General features: G+C 36.7%; 2 protein-coding genes across 5 annotated transcripts; both read left to right on the top strand.

The window, feature by feature from the left end:
- The first annotated feature begins 432 nt into the window (after positions 1-432).
- On the top strand, positions 433-5919 carry LOC103411496 (uncharacterized oxidoreductase At1g06690, chloroplastic). Of its 2 annotated transcripts, XM_008350128.4 has the most exons (10): positions 489-1080; positions 3052-3143; positions 3242-3282; positions 3406-3570; positions 3664-3686; positions 3815-3886; positions 4010-4177; positions 5058-5140; positions 5214-5276; positions 5637-5919. In XM_008350128.4, the coding sequence occupies exons 1-10, from the start codon at positions 879-881 to the stop codon at positions 5820-5822; spliced, it is 1095 nt and encodes a 364-aa protein (XP_008348350.1). In that variant the 5' UTR covers positions 489-878; the 3' UTR covers positions 5823-5919. The 2 variants fall into 2 exon arrangements, with proteins under 2 accessions (XP_070661610.1, XP_008348350.1); XM_070805509.1 differs by lacking the exon at positions 3664-3686 and having other exon boundaries at positions 433-1080; positions 3792-3886.
- A 3181-nt stretch (positions 5920-9100) lies between these two features.
- LOC103411497 (transcription factor PIF4-like) lies at positions 9101-13425 on the top strand. 3 transcript variants are annotated; one of them, XM_008350129.4, is made up of 9 exons: positions 9101-9502; positions 10036-10128; positions 10208-11111; positions 11200-11304; positions 11391-11456; positions 11547-11612; positions 11699-12010; positions 12135-12261; positions 12986-13425. In XM_008350129.4, the coding sequence occupies exons 2-9, from the start codon at positions 10058-10060 to the stop codon at positions 12988-12990; spliced, it is 1656 nt and encodes a 551-aa protein (XP_008348351.1). In that variant the 5' UTR covers positions 9101-9502; positions 10036-10057; the 3' UTR covers positions 12991-13425. The 3 variants fall into 3 exon arrangements, with proteins under 3 accessions (XP_008348351.1, XP_008348353.1, XP_008348352.1); XM_008350131.4 differs by having other exon boundaries at positions 9108-9457; XM_008350130.4 differs by having other exon boundaries at positions 9372-9773.
- The last annotated feature ends 1265 nt before the right edge of the window (positions 13426-14690 follow it).

Genomic DNA, 14690 nt, shown 5'->3' with positions numbered 1-14690 from the left:
AATTTAGCACATTATCTTTAAGTCGAAACCAGTCAGATATATTACTTAACCGAGGTTATTTATCCAAGTTCTACCGTAGTTTGGAATCTCTCGTCCAAAGTCCAAACACACAAGCATTGCAACTGAGTCTAACTGTTGATCATGGATTAGGATTCTCTTCCCTCCTCTTTCTCTTCCTTTCCATCCCATTCTCTTACATTCTTTATTTTGTTTTTCTCTTTCTCTATTTATAAAAAATTAATATAAGATGTTAATGTGACTTAACCGTGATTGTTCAAATAAAAGGGAAGAGAAGGAGAGGAAAAAAAAGATAAGAGAATCCTATCCCTTTGATCATAACTTCCTTATGGATCAAACAGTACTGAATCTTGTAGTTCACACTGAGAATCCTGACCCAAGTTGTCTTCTTTTGGCCGGGCAGTCGACAAAGTTGTCAAAAATTTAGGCAGAGCCCAGTTAAAGTTATCACTTCACTTGATGGTCGCGCTGGGACTGATGGCTCATGCAATTCCAGCCGTCCTTTTTTCGTGTGAAAAATCAACACGAACGTGTACACTGTGAGGACCAAGTCTCTCTTCACTATTCCCACCCCACAAAATTCACCTGTCCCAACTCTTCAATCTTCAATTCTTCACCCAACAACACAAACTACTTCTGTGACAACTTATTAATTTACCACAAATCTTTGTCTCCGACCCTCCAAGTTTCTCTGGAGTTTGGAGTTCTTAAATTTCAGAAACCTCACTTTCAGATCACTCTTTTTTCCACTTTCTGGAAATTTGACTTGTTTTTTTATCATAAATTTGTTCGAATTCGAAAACCCATTTGTTGTTTTAGATTGGTTTTGTGTTTCTTCAATTGGGTTGTTCCTGGGAAACATGGCTATGCATCTTAGCAGTGCATGTTTTTCTGCTTTGAGTGAGAGGAGAGTTCCTAGGGTTAGAGCTGTTGCTTCTGAGAATGTGACCGCAGAGGATGATAGGGTGAAATTGGGTGGCTCTGATTTGAAGGTGACAAGGCTTGGGATTGGAGCTTGGTCATGGGGTGACACCAGTTATTGGAATAACTTCCAATGGGATGGTAAGTTGCTGAAATTTCACTTAAACATTACTGAAATGATTAAATAATTGAAAATTCGTTTTCAAATCGGTGCTTTATTATGTTACTAGATATTATTAATTCTTATTAAAATATATTTTGAAAAGTAATGAACGTAACCAGCCAACGTCTTTGTTTTGTTTTTTTTTTTTTTTTTTGTGATTGTTTTTTGGGATATTTGGATGAGATCCTAATCCTTAACATTATTTGACTAAAATCGGGGGTGTTCGTTTGCCCTCACTAAGTGAGACTGGACTGAACTGGACTAACTGTTAGTTCAATACCGTGTTTGTTCCATGCTGGGACTAACATTAATGAGACTAAAGGGGACTAGCATGGACAAAACCCTTCACTAAGAGGTCTTAGCGAGACCCCCCAATAACTATGGGACTAGCTAAGACTATCCTTTCTCGTCCTCGTCATGCTCAACAACCACTCCCGATAAACTCCTCGTCATCTCCGATCACCTAGATCATAATAAAATATTAATAATTTATATATTAAATAATATAATATTAGAATTTGTTATTATCCAGCTTCTTAGTCCAACACTGCACCAAACGCTTCACTAAGTTAGTCTAGCTTAGTCTAGTCTAAGCCAGTCCAGCTTAGTTCTTGAAGCTAGTCCAGTCCGAGATAGTCCGGCGCAACAAACGCCCCCTAATGGTATTCAAAGTTTGATCAAAGTCTATTGACTTTGTACACCTCATTATATTACAATTAATATTTATATTTTTATAGTTTTGACATTAATTATTTGATATTTTATGAGATTTATAATCGTATAAATTTAAAATCTTTCGTTATAATACTATTAAAAACGGTTACAATAAAAAAATTCAAATATTTTGATTGAATAAATGAATAAAAACTATGTAAAAATAAGAAATAATAAATGGTAAAATATAATGTATCCAAAGTGTTAAAAAAATTGGTACATTTCATGTATAACAAAGTGGTACATTATTAAAGAAGAATGGGTACATTATAAATAAATTAGGGAATAGATAAAAGATTAAAAAATTATGAGGACAAATGAATTTTTAAAAAATATAGGCCCTAATAGAAATTAATACATGGGTACAAAATAAAACTAAAAAGAAAATACTATAAATTTAAAAAAATGTTGCAAATTAAAAGTGGGTACAGACTAAAAATATAAATATATGATACAAAGTTTAGGCATAAAACATAAATATACCATATGTAATTTTTCTATCATTAATTAAATATACACTGTCGCGTGACTATATACATAGTACAAACACAAATAAAACTTTAAAAAATATGGGCACAAAAAAAATAATATATGATAAAAAATTTAGCCATAAATATTTTATTTATTTGAAATTTCAATAGTAGAAGAGTAATTTGGGTATTACAAAATCTTCACATTTTTCGTCTTTTTATATATATTATTTATGTATAGATGATTGTGGCTGTACTAGTTGCAGATGAGTTTTGCTGAAATTTTGAGCCTTTATTGTCTTTGTATATTAACTTTTAGCATCCCAGATGTTGTTGTACGGTGTAACCATATAGGCTAGTGTGAATGTGTTCTTCCCATGCACCCGAGTTTATATTAGTTTAAAGTAAAATATCACTTTTAAGAGAAAAACTTTTAGCATATGAAGGGGTGTTTCTAATTTAGCTTCACTCCTTGCACCTTCAATAACAATGTGAAGTGTGAGCCCATCATGGCTTCAGATTGAACGTGAGAAGTGAGTTGTATTTTCATGGTTCATCTTTATGCTAAAGCAATGGAAATTTTTTGCTGGTGGATTGATGGGGTTTTAGGTTTGGCCGTAAAATCCGAATGGTTGTATGAATTATTGTATGATTTGTATCTATTAAAGCAGTTTTCTTGTTTGGATTGGTTTTAATATTTATAAGGGGAAATTAGAAATTACTCAAATGTGTTCATGATGACAATATGTTTGGAGAAAACTGCAGACAGGAAAATGAAAGCAGCTAAGGCTGCTTTCGATGTCAGTGTAGATGGCGGAATAACATTCTTTGATACTGCTGAAGTGTACGGCTCCAGGGTAAGAAAAGCGTCTTATAGTTCTTCTATTCCTCTCAAATACATTTCCATAAAATTTGTTGCAAATCCAAATAAATTCATCGTTATCTATTCTCGCAGGCTTCTTTTGGTGCTGTAAATTCTGAAACTCTACTAGGAAGGTACATTGTAGGAATTCTTTGTAGAGGTCATTCTAATTTCAAGTCAACAGAGAGTACAGAGAATCACGTCGGTTTCTGTATTTTGAGAGTATTAGTAGACAACTGACTCCGAATTTTGCACAGATTTATCAAGGAAAGGAAACAAAAGGATCCAGGAGTAGAAGTTGCTGTTGCGACCAAATTTGCAGCTTTGCCGTGGAGGCTGGGCCGACAAAGTGTCCTGGGCGCCCTTAAGGATTCCCTCAATCGCCTTGAACTTTCTTCGGTAGAACTGTATCAACTCCATTGGTATGTCCCTTATGAGGCTTTGCTCTATGTATAAATACTTCTTTGTGCTAAGGTAACTGCAAAATCTGATCAAGTGTTTGTGTCATTTTTCAGGCCTGGAATATGGGGAAATAAAGGTTGTTCATAAGTAAAACCATTTTTTCATTGAATAAATATGTCTTCTAATATAATTAGGAGGTTATAACCGTTATGTATGATATTTTCGTTTTGTTTCTGAAGAGGGGTATTTGGAAAATCAATTCAGGGTATCTCGATGGTCTTGGAGACGCTGTTGAGCAGGGCCTTGTGAAGGCCGTTGGTGTTTCCAACTACAGCGGTATAAATCAATATCTTATCTATTTTATATTGTTGGTTAAAAGTAGCAGTTCAAACCATGAAAAAAAGGTTCTATCATAGATGCTCGTAACCAGAAGATGACGCATAAAGTTTGTCATTTCAGAAAAGCGATTGCGTGAGGCACACACGAAACTTCAAAAGAGAGGTATCCCACTAGCATCGAATCAAGTGAATTACAGCCTCATATACAGGGCACCAGAGGAGAACGGAGTTAAGTCTACCTGTGATGAACTTGGGATCACTTTGATTGCCTATTCACCTATTGCTCAAGGTGAAGTTGGAACCTTGTGTTTTCTTACCATGTTCTTATCGTCACTCATATATGTTAGCTTAAGAATTAATAAAAGAATTTCTAGAAGATATAATATCTTCTTATTTTACAGTATTCAAGACCTCTCTGCGTGAACTTAATCCTTGCTAAGTTAGAACTTAGGGGAAGGCAGACCTACTCGCTTTTCTCAGTCGGCCTTTTAATCTGAATTTTGAATTTTCGAGCATTCCTTGTCAAGCAGTTCTTAACTTCAACTTTACGATCGTATTTATTTTATGTTTCATGATAGTTATGGACTTAAGTTGTGCACATAAAGATTCACCTTTCAGGCTATCACCTTCCAACTATATGCCTAAATGAAACAGTGAAGCACATAAAATTCTGTATATCTTGTGCATTAATGTGCTTTATCTTTTCAACATCTTGCTTGTATTTTTCTTTTTGTTGAATTCAACTGTCGCTGGATAGTTGGCGAATGGCGGTCTTGCATGGTAAAGGGTGAAATATCTTATTAGCAATAGGAGGTGTTGTCTATTTGTTGTTCTACACTTGCACTCATATTTTCACCAAACCAATAAATACCTTACAAAAAATTCCAAACATCTTGTTTTTGGTTAAGAAATTAAACAGTTTTTAACGATACAAAAGGGACGTAGTTATTCTAAAACAAACAAAAAAAACATAGGGATTCTTGATAAAAGATGTCTGTTCGGATATTATATTAGTACTTGTAATCTCTTCACAACTCCGGTTACAACGATTATGGCCTTTAAACGCAGATCTTGCTAGATTGGTTGTCACAGCAGTCACGTTTTGCCTGTCCGATCCAGAGATAAAAGAGATGAGAAGATTGACATTTCTACTATTTATACTTATGCAGGTGCTCTTACAGGAAAGTATACACCTGAAAATCCCCCAAGTGGCCCCCGAGGACAAATTTATACTCCTGAATTTCTTACAAAGGTCATAATCAATACTTTGAATGCCGCTACACAAGTTCCAATTTTTTTTGCTAAAATACTGCTGTTATCTGCAGCTCCAACCTCTGCTGAACCGGATCAAGGAAATAGGAGAAAAGTACAGTAAAACAAACACACAGGTTTGTTGATGCTCTTTAAATTTAACTAGCTTTTATCCTTTTCAATTAGAAGCCCTAAAGTTTTCATTTCTGTGTGAAGCATGGCTGAAAAATTATCCCCAAAAGATCTGTATTTAAGCAGTTCATTCATTTTGGACCCTTGAATACGAGTATCAAACGCATCATAGATACTGTTGCAACTTCCAGTTCATGCTGAAAGCAGCTCTTTGTTTCACTGTTTTATATACATGTGGTCCAACTCTTGGTAGTTTCATGTTCTCCATATAAGATCATAAAACCACATATTGATATATCAGGCAAGAATTCTGAAATGTAGAAATAGGTGTTGGGGTTTAATGCGAGTCGGGTTCCTGTTAACAGGTAGTCCTAAACTGGCTGATAGCCCAGGACAACGTTGTGCCAATCCCGGGAGCCAAAAACGGAGAACAGGCTGCAGAATTCGCAGGTGCCCTTGGATGGAGGCTCAACAGTGAAGAAGTAGCCGAATTGCGCGCTTTGGCTACAAAGATAAAACCTGTTACTGGTTTCCCTGTTGAAAAATTATAAATTCTTATACAAGCATCTGGGCTGTAAGTTCTTCTATACAAGAAATATGTATACGCATCTTCACATCTAATGCAAATTTGACATATCTAATTTAAAAGTGATTGCAGGCTGACCATTGATGTAACTAGTAATCGTAGTCATACACTGTCATTGTGGTCTTAGAACAAGTTCGTAAGTGTTTGTTCAGATGGACACGATACGGGCGGAGAACAAACATCTAACGACAGTTCTCTGTTTTTCGTCTTCCGATACGAGTAGTTATGACTTACAAGGAAGAAAATAATGTAGTTTGACTTTAACAATAAGTTGAAACACTATCGTATAAATACTTAACTAAAGACATTTGCTTGTAAATGGAAAAACAAATCCAAGATCTCAAACATATAACTTGGACGATGAAGAAAAAAAGCATATAGGTACAGTACGCATTAACTAGCCTTTCTCTTAAATGAAGTAGGATTCTCTCCCTTCCAAATTTTTCTCATCTCCAATATATTTTTGTTTAAACGGTCATAATTAAATTAGGTCAACATTTCATGGGCGAAGGCACTTGCCATCGCACCAAGTGCGACCTCTTATGAACTTCTTTACATTGAGAAAAAAAAAATGAGAGTGGAAGGAAGGTTCTAACTTGATATTAAAGTAGCAGCTAAATGATAGGCCTGCTACTCCTGTACTGAAAACATCATAGCCTGCAGGTTCATAGATGGACAGCAGCAGGCCTCTGAGAACAAAGTGACATGAATGTCAAGTTCATAAACTTTGGATCCTTAATCGATGGAGTCAGAAAATAATTGGCTTCTTACGTACAAGTCGGACAATAAGAGTGCGTTTGTCGCATCGGATTATTTCGAACTTGACTAGCTTCAGGGATTAAGCTGGACTTACTTAGACTAAATTAAACTGGACTAACTTAGTGAAGCGTTTGGTGCAATGTTGGACTAAGAAGCTGAATAATTATCTAACTCAAATATTATTTTATTTTATCTATATTTATTAATTTATCATTTTATTTGTTTCTAGAATCATATTCCTTCCGTGAAGGCCAAAATCTTTTTTTAATTTTTTCTTAAAATTATCTCTCTGTAGCCTATTCATCTTTTCCTCCGCCATTCTCCCTCTCATCTCCCTCTTTTTATTATGTTTCACCATTTTTCCAGAATATTCTTCCTCTCTCTCCATACTTCTCCCTATTTTCTTCCGGCTACTGTCTCCCCCCCCCCCCCCGTCTCCCTTTTTTCCTCCGTCCACTTATCCCTAACTTCTCCCTCTTTTCCTTATGCAGAAGATTCACGCGGAGGATTCATCGGAGCTCTCCACCCAGCGCCTCCTCTGAATTTCTCGGAAAATCTCGGGGTTCTGTAGTGATTTTTCCTTTTTGTTTTGAATTTGTGTGGGGATTCGCAGGTGCTTGAGCATTTGGTACGCTTTCGGTCCCGACTTGCGTCTGGGTCGCGCGCGAATGCGGAGATCGACATCGAGCTTCTGGTGATGGTCGTCTGGTGGTTGCAACCATGGCGATTTTGCTGAGAGAGAAGGAGAGAGTGAATTGAATGAAGAAGAAAGAAAGGGAATCAGTGGATTGTTTTTCAATTTTTGTTTGAGGTCTGGGTTTAGGCTTTTGGGTGGGATAGTAAAGGCCCAAGGGAGTGGACGAAGGTGCGAAGGAGAAGGGAGTGGCGAAGGTGCGAAGGAGAAGGGAGAGGGCAAAGCAGCAAAGGAGAAGGGAGACATCGAGGGATCAATGGCAGGGGAAAGAACGGGATTAGCAGTCCACTTGAAATTGAGGGGTCTCGCTAAGAATGTTTAATGAAGCGTTCAGTCGGGGCGAGTCCCCGTTAGTCCCATTAAAACTAGTCCAATGTGGACAACAAACATAAGACTGGACAAACAATTAATCTAGTCTAGTCCAGTCCCCCCTAATCCGGTCAAACAAACACACCCTAATAGTCTCTATGAGACCATTACTCATTACTTGTAAGGGAGCATTACTTTTTACATTCCACACAATGTTATGTGTGTTCAAGTATTTTTTTTTTTTTTTGTAAATTGGATGAGTGACTCCTTACATTTAAAAAGTCAAACTGTGTTTCATTAGTAGCATGTTTTTTACGTACTTAAAAATGGGAAGTAATGAATTAGGGCCAAGAAAGAAGGAAGGGGAAGGAAATCAATTAGTCCCTCCAGTTGATCTGATTCCTAAAATTCCAAGTAGTAGATGGTAGTCAATAATCGAAATTATTTTAATTTCTGTTTTCTATAAGTAAACATGACACGTGTCTACTCATTTAAAAAAAAAAAAAAAAACTGTGTCTACCTCCTTTGTGAGCTAGTACTTAGTAGCCTTGTGCATAAACTTACATACACAAAATTCTAGCCAACAAGCACTACCTACAAATGAAAGCGAACATTAGCTACAAGATTTTGCTCCAAAATCCAACAGTTTTCTCCAAAGACTTGGACCTTGCCCTTAGCTGAGGTTTTTAAAGTGGAAATCTGTTTTTTCCTTGTGTTGATTCACATGAAAATATAAAACATGATCTGTTAGCAGATTCGACTGGCCACCATCCTCCATAAAATTTTGGCTTGGATCAATAGGTCTGCTGCCTCCAATATTTATGGCAATTGCTGGCTTCCAAGGCAGAAAAACTTTGGTGCAATCAGTGATATATTTCTGATTCCTCATCACTCTATATCACTTATTATGTATGTACTTATGACAATTCACGTGATGGGTGACTTAGAAAATGACTAACGAATCTAAATTCTTGATTACATATATTGGGGGTTGGGGGGTGCTTATACAGACAAACTTCAAGGTATACCATCTTTAATTTTATTCTTCTCAGTACACCTTTCCTCCTCTTACACAGATATTGTACCATGCAAACCGATATCATATATTTCTATAATACTCTTCACGTGATTATATTAAAAAATTGGCCTTATACCAGACCCATATATCGTTTGACTAATTCTTTTTCGAACTCTTAGATGGAACTCAAAGCTGAAACTGATTTAAAAAAAATAGAAAAAAGTTGACTTTGTAGGTTTTATTTTTCCTTGCTTCTAACTTCTATGGAGATAAGAATAAGATAAGTGCAGATTTGCAATTGCATCATCCAGCAATCTAAAAATTTGCCAACTTAGGCCAAGCTGTCAACAAAAACTTTGCCTCTGACAATCTTGTCCCTCATCATTGTCCAATAAAATATTATTGCCAATGCACACGTGGCACCACCCTTACACATTATCATATCACAGATCGATTGCCCTTCAAGTTCTAGATTTTGGCTGCCTTCAAATAACCAATCCCAGTCATCCATTTTCCAAACCATCCTGCATTCTACAAGTAACTGACCTAGCCACAAGTTTTCAGCATAGCACAACTGGGTAACTGCCACGTGGCCTGATGGCATGGGTTTCTGTAGAAATACGTAGCTCTCTGTGTCACTAGCCAATCCTTGCTCTCACTGACAACAAGCCCCTGTCTTAACTCTAACTGCTGTAAAAGTCTCATTAATTTGGTCGGTTTCCCAGTTTCCTGTTGCCCTCCAAGCTCACCTCACAACCACAAAGAGAGGGGTAGAGAGAAAAAGAAGTGCTTTTGACAACAGCAGTTTAGAGCTTGTACTGTAAGCCTTCAGTTTCCAGTTCAAGAGCCGTGCTTTTGATCAGGGGTGCTTTTCTATTTAATTTTCTGCTTTGGGTTTTCTTTTATTTCTCATTTCCCTTCTGGGTTTGTATTGCTCTATGCAATAAAAGAATTCCTTTTTGCTTTTTGGGCTTCTACTTTTGTAGAAAAGCAGAAAAAATTTCATGTCATAATCTTCTTTATTCTTTCTTATCTTATTTTTCTTAATAATATTTTCCTTTAAGTGGTGAATGATGTCTCTATTTCCAACTGCAACTTTCCTGTTGAAGTTTCTCCATCTTTTGCCTATTTTTATGGTAGGGATTATTTTATTCTCAATTTTTAATGATTTTTTATGTTAATCAATACTTTAATGATGAAGAGTCTGATTTGGGTTCTGAATTTTTTAATCCACAAACTTTATGTGGTCTAGTAAACATGATATTAAATTTTGTAGTTATATATTTGGGGTTAGGACTTAGGATTGGTTCCATTTTTAGTATGCAGCATTTTTTTAATTATAGTAGTATTAATCATTTGCAATCATCTCTAAATCTGTCTTCTTTCTTTGTTTTGCAGCAATTTCTGTCTGCTCAGAGACATGAATTCTTGCATTCCCGAGTGGAACTTTGAGTCTGATCTCCCCTTGACCAACCAGAAGAAACCAATAGGGTCTGTATTCTCTTTACTTATTCTCAAAGTTTTCGCCTTCCATGTTGAGCTATCTTGATTGGGGGGAAATATTTTACAGGCCAGACCATGAACTTGTAGAGCTCTTGTGGAGAAATGGGCAAGTAGTTTTGAACAGCCAAACGCATCGAAAACCAAGTTTTAATCCGAATGATCAATCGAGACAAGTTCAGAAACATGATCAGCAATCAATAAGGTCTGGGGGGTTGTATGGGAATTCAAGTAATCTGATTCAAGATGATGACACCGTTTCACTTATCCACTACCCGCTTGAGGATTCTTTCGACAAAGAGTTTTGTTCCCATTTTTTCTCTGAATTGCCTTCCTGTGATCCAATTGAGCTTGACAAACCAATCAAACAGTTTGAGGGAGAGAAGGTTGTGAAGTTTGATGCTTCTGACACCGCGCGTCTTGTTTCCAACTCACCGCGGCCTAATGGCAAGTCCTCCGCTGGTGTGGAATACCCTGCAAATCCAATGCCTCCTCCAAGATATCAATACATTAATTCAACTGATCAGCAGAACCAAAATCAAGGAGGCTTGGGGAAAATAGTTAATTTTTCGCAATTTGCAACCCCGGGAAAGGTTTCAGCAGGATCTTCTAGAGGACAGTTAGGAGGGAAAGAGTCCGGAAATTTAGCGCAAGCGGAGGTTAGGGAGTGTTCTGTGATGACGGTTGGTTCGAGTTACGTTGGTAGCAACCAAGTTCTAAATGACCTTGATGTGAGCAGGGCTTCAAGCAATTGTGATGGAACTACTGGTTTATCGGCTGGACATTTCTACGACAACGTTCATAAGATAATGCCTCAGAGCGAGACAGGGAAAACGGATACGCTTGATCCAACGCTTACTTCGTCTTCTGGCGGTTCTGGTAGTAGTTTTGGCAGAGGAGGAAACCAGTCTAATGTTGTCAATAGCAACAAGAGAAAGGGTAGAGAGGCAGAAGACTCGGAGTGCCAAAGTGAGGTAAAAACTTAATTAAAACCCTCTTTCCAACACATGACTTGTAATAATGATTTTTGCCGCGATTAATAGGATTTTACTTATGTTTTAGGCTGCTGAACTTGAATCAGCTTCAGCTGCGAGAAGTAAGTCAGCGCATCGATCAGGATCGACCAGGAGGAGTCGTGCTGCTGAAGTCCATAACCTCTCAGAAAGGGTAGAATTTTTTAAGTTTCCTAGCATTACAAAGTTTCGGAATTTGTCACTTTTTGTTTCTTTCTAATAACTTGTCCATTTGTGCAGAAACGGAGAGATCGGATTAACGAGAAAATGAGAGCATTGCAAGAGCTTATACCTCATTCTAACAAGGTGAATTTACTTTCTTACAACCCCTTTAATTGTTTCTAATTATTATCTAGTTATAAATATCTTTTACTGATTTGATCCTTGATTTTTCAGACAGATAAAGCATCAATGTTAGATGAGGCAATTGATTACTTGAAGTCACTTCAGATGCAACTGCAGGTACAACGTCCCCTCATAAAACCGAAATTGGTCCTATATTGTTTGTACGTAGCTCAAGCTACTAACAATTTTTCTTGTTGATTCAGGTAATGTGGATGGGAAGCGGGATGGCACCAATGATGTTTCCGGGCATGCAGCACTATATTTCCCGAATGGGAATGGGAATGGGAATGGGAATGGGACCGCCGGCCTTGCCTTCTATGCACAATCCGATGCATTTACCTAGGCATCCGCTCGTTGATCAGTGCATGAATATGGCTCCAGCAGCAAACCAGACTGTAATGTGCCAACCACCGGTCTTGAATCCCATTGATTACCACAACCAGATGCAAAATCCCTCTTTTCAGGAACAATACATGCGTCTCATGAACTTCCATCACATGCAGACTATGTCTCAGGTTTGTCTTCTTAGTCTTGAGTAAATTATTAGTCATCGGTGTCTTGTTAGACTAAAAAATTTGTTGTCGTTAATTATCTAACTCAAACGATTTTCATTTCTATCATATTGAAATTTTTGTGTAGCCAATGAATATGTTCAGATTTGGCTCCCAACCTCTACAACAGAATCAGATGATGGCACCAAATGGTCTCAGCAGTGGACCTTTCGGTGGAAGAGCTGCAACTAATGACCCTTTAAGTGGAAAAATGAGTAAGTCACTTAAAAGCACTTAACGTATAATCACTTTTTATACAAGAAGCATGCATAACTTCTTTTTCAAACTTAAAAGGAATAATTTGTTTAAATAAGTTCTGTGAACCCTAGCAAGTGGCTGTCAAAATCAGGGGCTGTGTGGTGAATTCGGTTTAATTTTTTGTGTTCATTTCCCACCTTATCTTCATTGCCATCTCTCAAGAAAGTGAATGGTCACAAACTTGTTACTTCTCTCTAAAGGGGTTGGCCGCATATATTCTTGTTGCGCAGTATAGCAGCTCATATCTGTTGAAGAATGTAAGAATCTCACGTCGGAGACTTGACAAAATAAATTACAATATATAATTAATGGTTTCACACTAATTGCTGAGATTTAAAAAAAAAAAAAAACCTTTACACCCCAGGCGATGTTTTCTATTTGCATTCCCGTCCGCTAAACAATCGGACCAGACAGATGCAGGTAGCTTAACCGCCTTACCTGTCATTGAACACAAGTTGGAGACGTATCGGCCTATATTCCAACCAATGTGATCTCCATTACCGATGGACAAATCTGTTCAGAAACACATGGGCGCGTCTCACTGAATTGAATTCTTCTTCTAGCTCTTCATTTTTACTGATAATATGTTAAAAGTAGTTTGGTTGGTTGAATCATTGATGCCATAAGTGTCACTGTCATACTAATTTCAGTGGACACACTGCTTTTTTCTGATGTTAACAGGTTAATGAGAGAGGATGCATACTTATCTCATCTCTATATATGGTCCCCCGGCCCTAGCTGGCTTATAAAACAAGATCATATAATTGGTGGCAGAAGTTGTTGAATTATATTGGAACATTTTTTGCTCACGCAGATCGCATGATCTTACCATTTAGATAATTCGAAGAGTCACTCTCGTATGTGTATGCCAATGAACAACTACTGCAAGAGTTCAAACATCTCAATCCGGCATTAAACTGGTTCTGAAACCTTACAAGCGGACACAAGACTAGTTGTGTAGCTTTCTGAGTTGAGTTTTTTTTACTCTGGGAAGAAAGGAAGATAGTATTTCATGCCCCATAAAAATGTATAAACACGGGCATATTATTGCTGCTCATCGATGTTCCTCTTGTTAAAGGATGCCTCAAAATTTTAATGGAAACTGATATATGTTTCTTCAAGTGTTTTCTTTGTTTGCGCCGTTATGCTTATGCTTTGCCTGTGAGGAGCTTGTCTGTCGCTGCAGATATATGGAGAAACTGGAAAACTCAAATGAATAAATAAATAAAGTTGAATGATCACATAAGCTTTTCTTTGTTCTTACCTTTAAATTTTGTTTTTTGGTAAATTCAATGTTGTACTTACAGTTGGACAAATACCCATCGGTTATGGGTAACCTTACCCGTCCATTTAAATTTTATGGTTACGGTTATGGGTAACCGTTTAGATAAATAAACGGTTATGGGTATAACCGTTTACCCGTAAAATTTAAATGAGAGGTTATAAGTATTAATCGCGGTTATAAACGGGTAACCATTTACCCATTTATTTTATATATGTAAAATTAACACAAACCATGGTTCTTTATCAGACAAAACCTAGATCAATGCTATTGACTATAGTGCATGACTTCTATAGCTAATATAATATAACTTTCCTGAACCACTTTAAATTGCATGGTCCATTATATATATTATGTTAATATTTTACATTCCAAGTTAAATAATCCAAGAATACTGTCTTTCAACAGTTTTCGTAACCCAAGAATACTTAGCAAATTTTATATTATCTTCATTGCTAACAGTTAAAAATATTGTCTGTAAAATATTATTTCAATTATTGGAATGGTACAAGGACTTAAAAAATTAAAATGCGGAAATGTATGATAAATGTACCTATAATAGTGTTTAATTGTTAGAAAAAGAAAATTATGACAAATTTTTCTTTTTTAATTTTCAAGTTGTTAAAAAACACGTAGACGGGTGAAAAATGAGTAAATGGTAAAAAAGAAAGGATAAACGAGTTTAAAAATGATAAATGGGTAAACGGGTACTAAACGGTTACGGTTAAATAGGTACACGATTATGGGTATGGTTAACCATTTATAAACGGTTATGGGTATGGGTATAACTGTTAGACAATTACTCAACGGATAAACGGTTATACGGGTATGAGAATAAACGGTTATGGATAAATAACTGCGGTTACTCGTCAGCCATAACCGTTGTCCATCCCTAGTTCGAACACATGCTAATTATAATATGTTTCAAGAGACTTGTTGCTCAGTTCATAAAGAGCATTCAACATTTGCACTCCGAAATCCTGAGTTCGATTCTCTCTTGTGAAATTATTGCATGTTGTTTTCAAAGTTGAGCATCAATAACCTATCTCAAGCTTTATATATCTTGGTCTCTTAGTCAATTACAGCGGTCTTGGAATCAAAATA

Source organism: Malus domestica, chromosome 09 (genome assembly GCF_042453785.1).
Source record: "Malus domestica chromosome 09, GDT2T_hap1".
Classification (NCBI taxonomy): domain Eukaryota; kingdom Viridiplantae; phylum Streptophyta; class Magnoliopsida; order Rosales; family Rosaceae; genus Malus; species Malus domestica.
This window is presented reverse-complemented; position numbering and strand designations above follow the sequence as displayed.

Bases quoted from the DNA above. Each gene is read 5' to 3' on its own strand.
- LOC103411497 (XM_008350129.4), top strand. From the start codon at position 10,058: ATGAATTCTTGCATTCCCGAGTGGAACTTTGAGTCTGATCTCCCCTTG. The intron at 11,457-11,546 runs GTGAATTTACTT...TTGATTTTTCAG, and splicing joins TTATACCTCATTCTAACAAG to ACAGATAAAGCATCAATGTT. The intron at 12,011-12,134 runs GTTTGTCTTCTT...ATTTTTGTGTAG, and splicing joins ACATGCAGACTATGTCTCAG to CCAATGAATATGTTCAGATT.
- LOC103411496 (XM_070805509.1), top strand. From the start codon at position 879: ATGGCTATGCATCTTAGCAGTGCATGTTTTTCTGCTTTGAGTGAGAGG. The intron at 3,571-3,791 runs GTATGTCCCTTA...GTTTCTGAAGAG, and splicing joins GAACTGTATCAACTCCATTG to GGGTATTTGGAAAATCAATT. The intron at 3,887-4,009 runs GTATAAATCAAT...TTGTCATTTCAG, and splicing joins TGGTGTTTCCAACTACAGCG to AAAAGCGATTGCGTGAGGCA.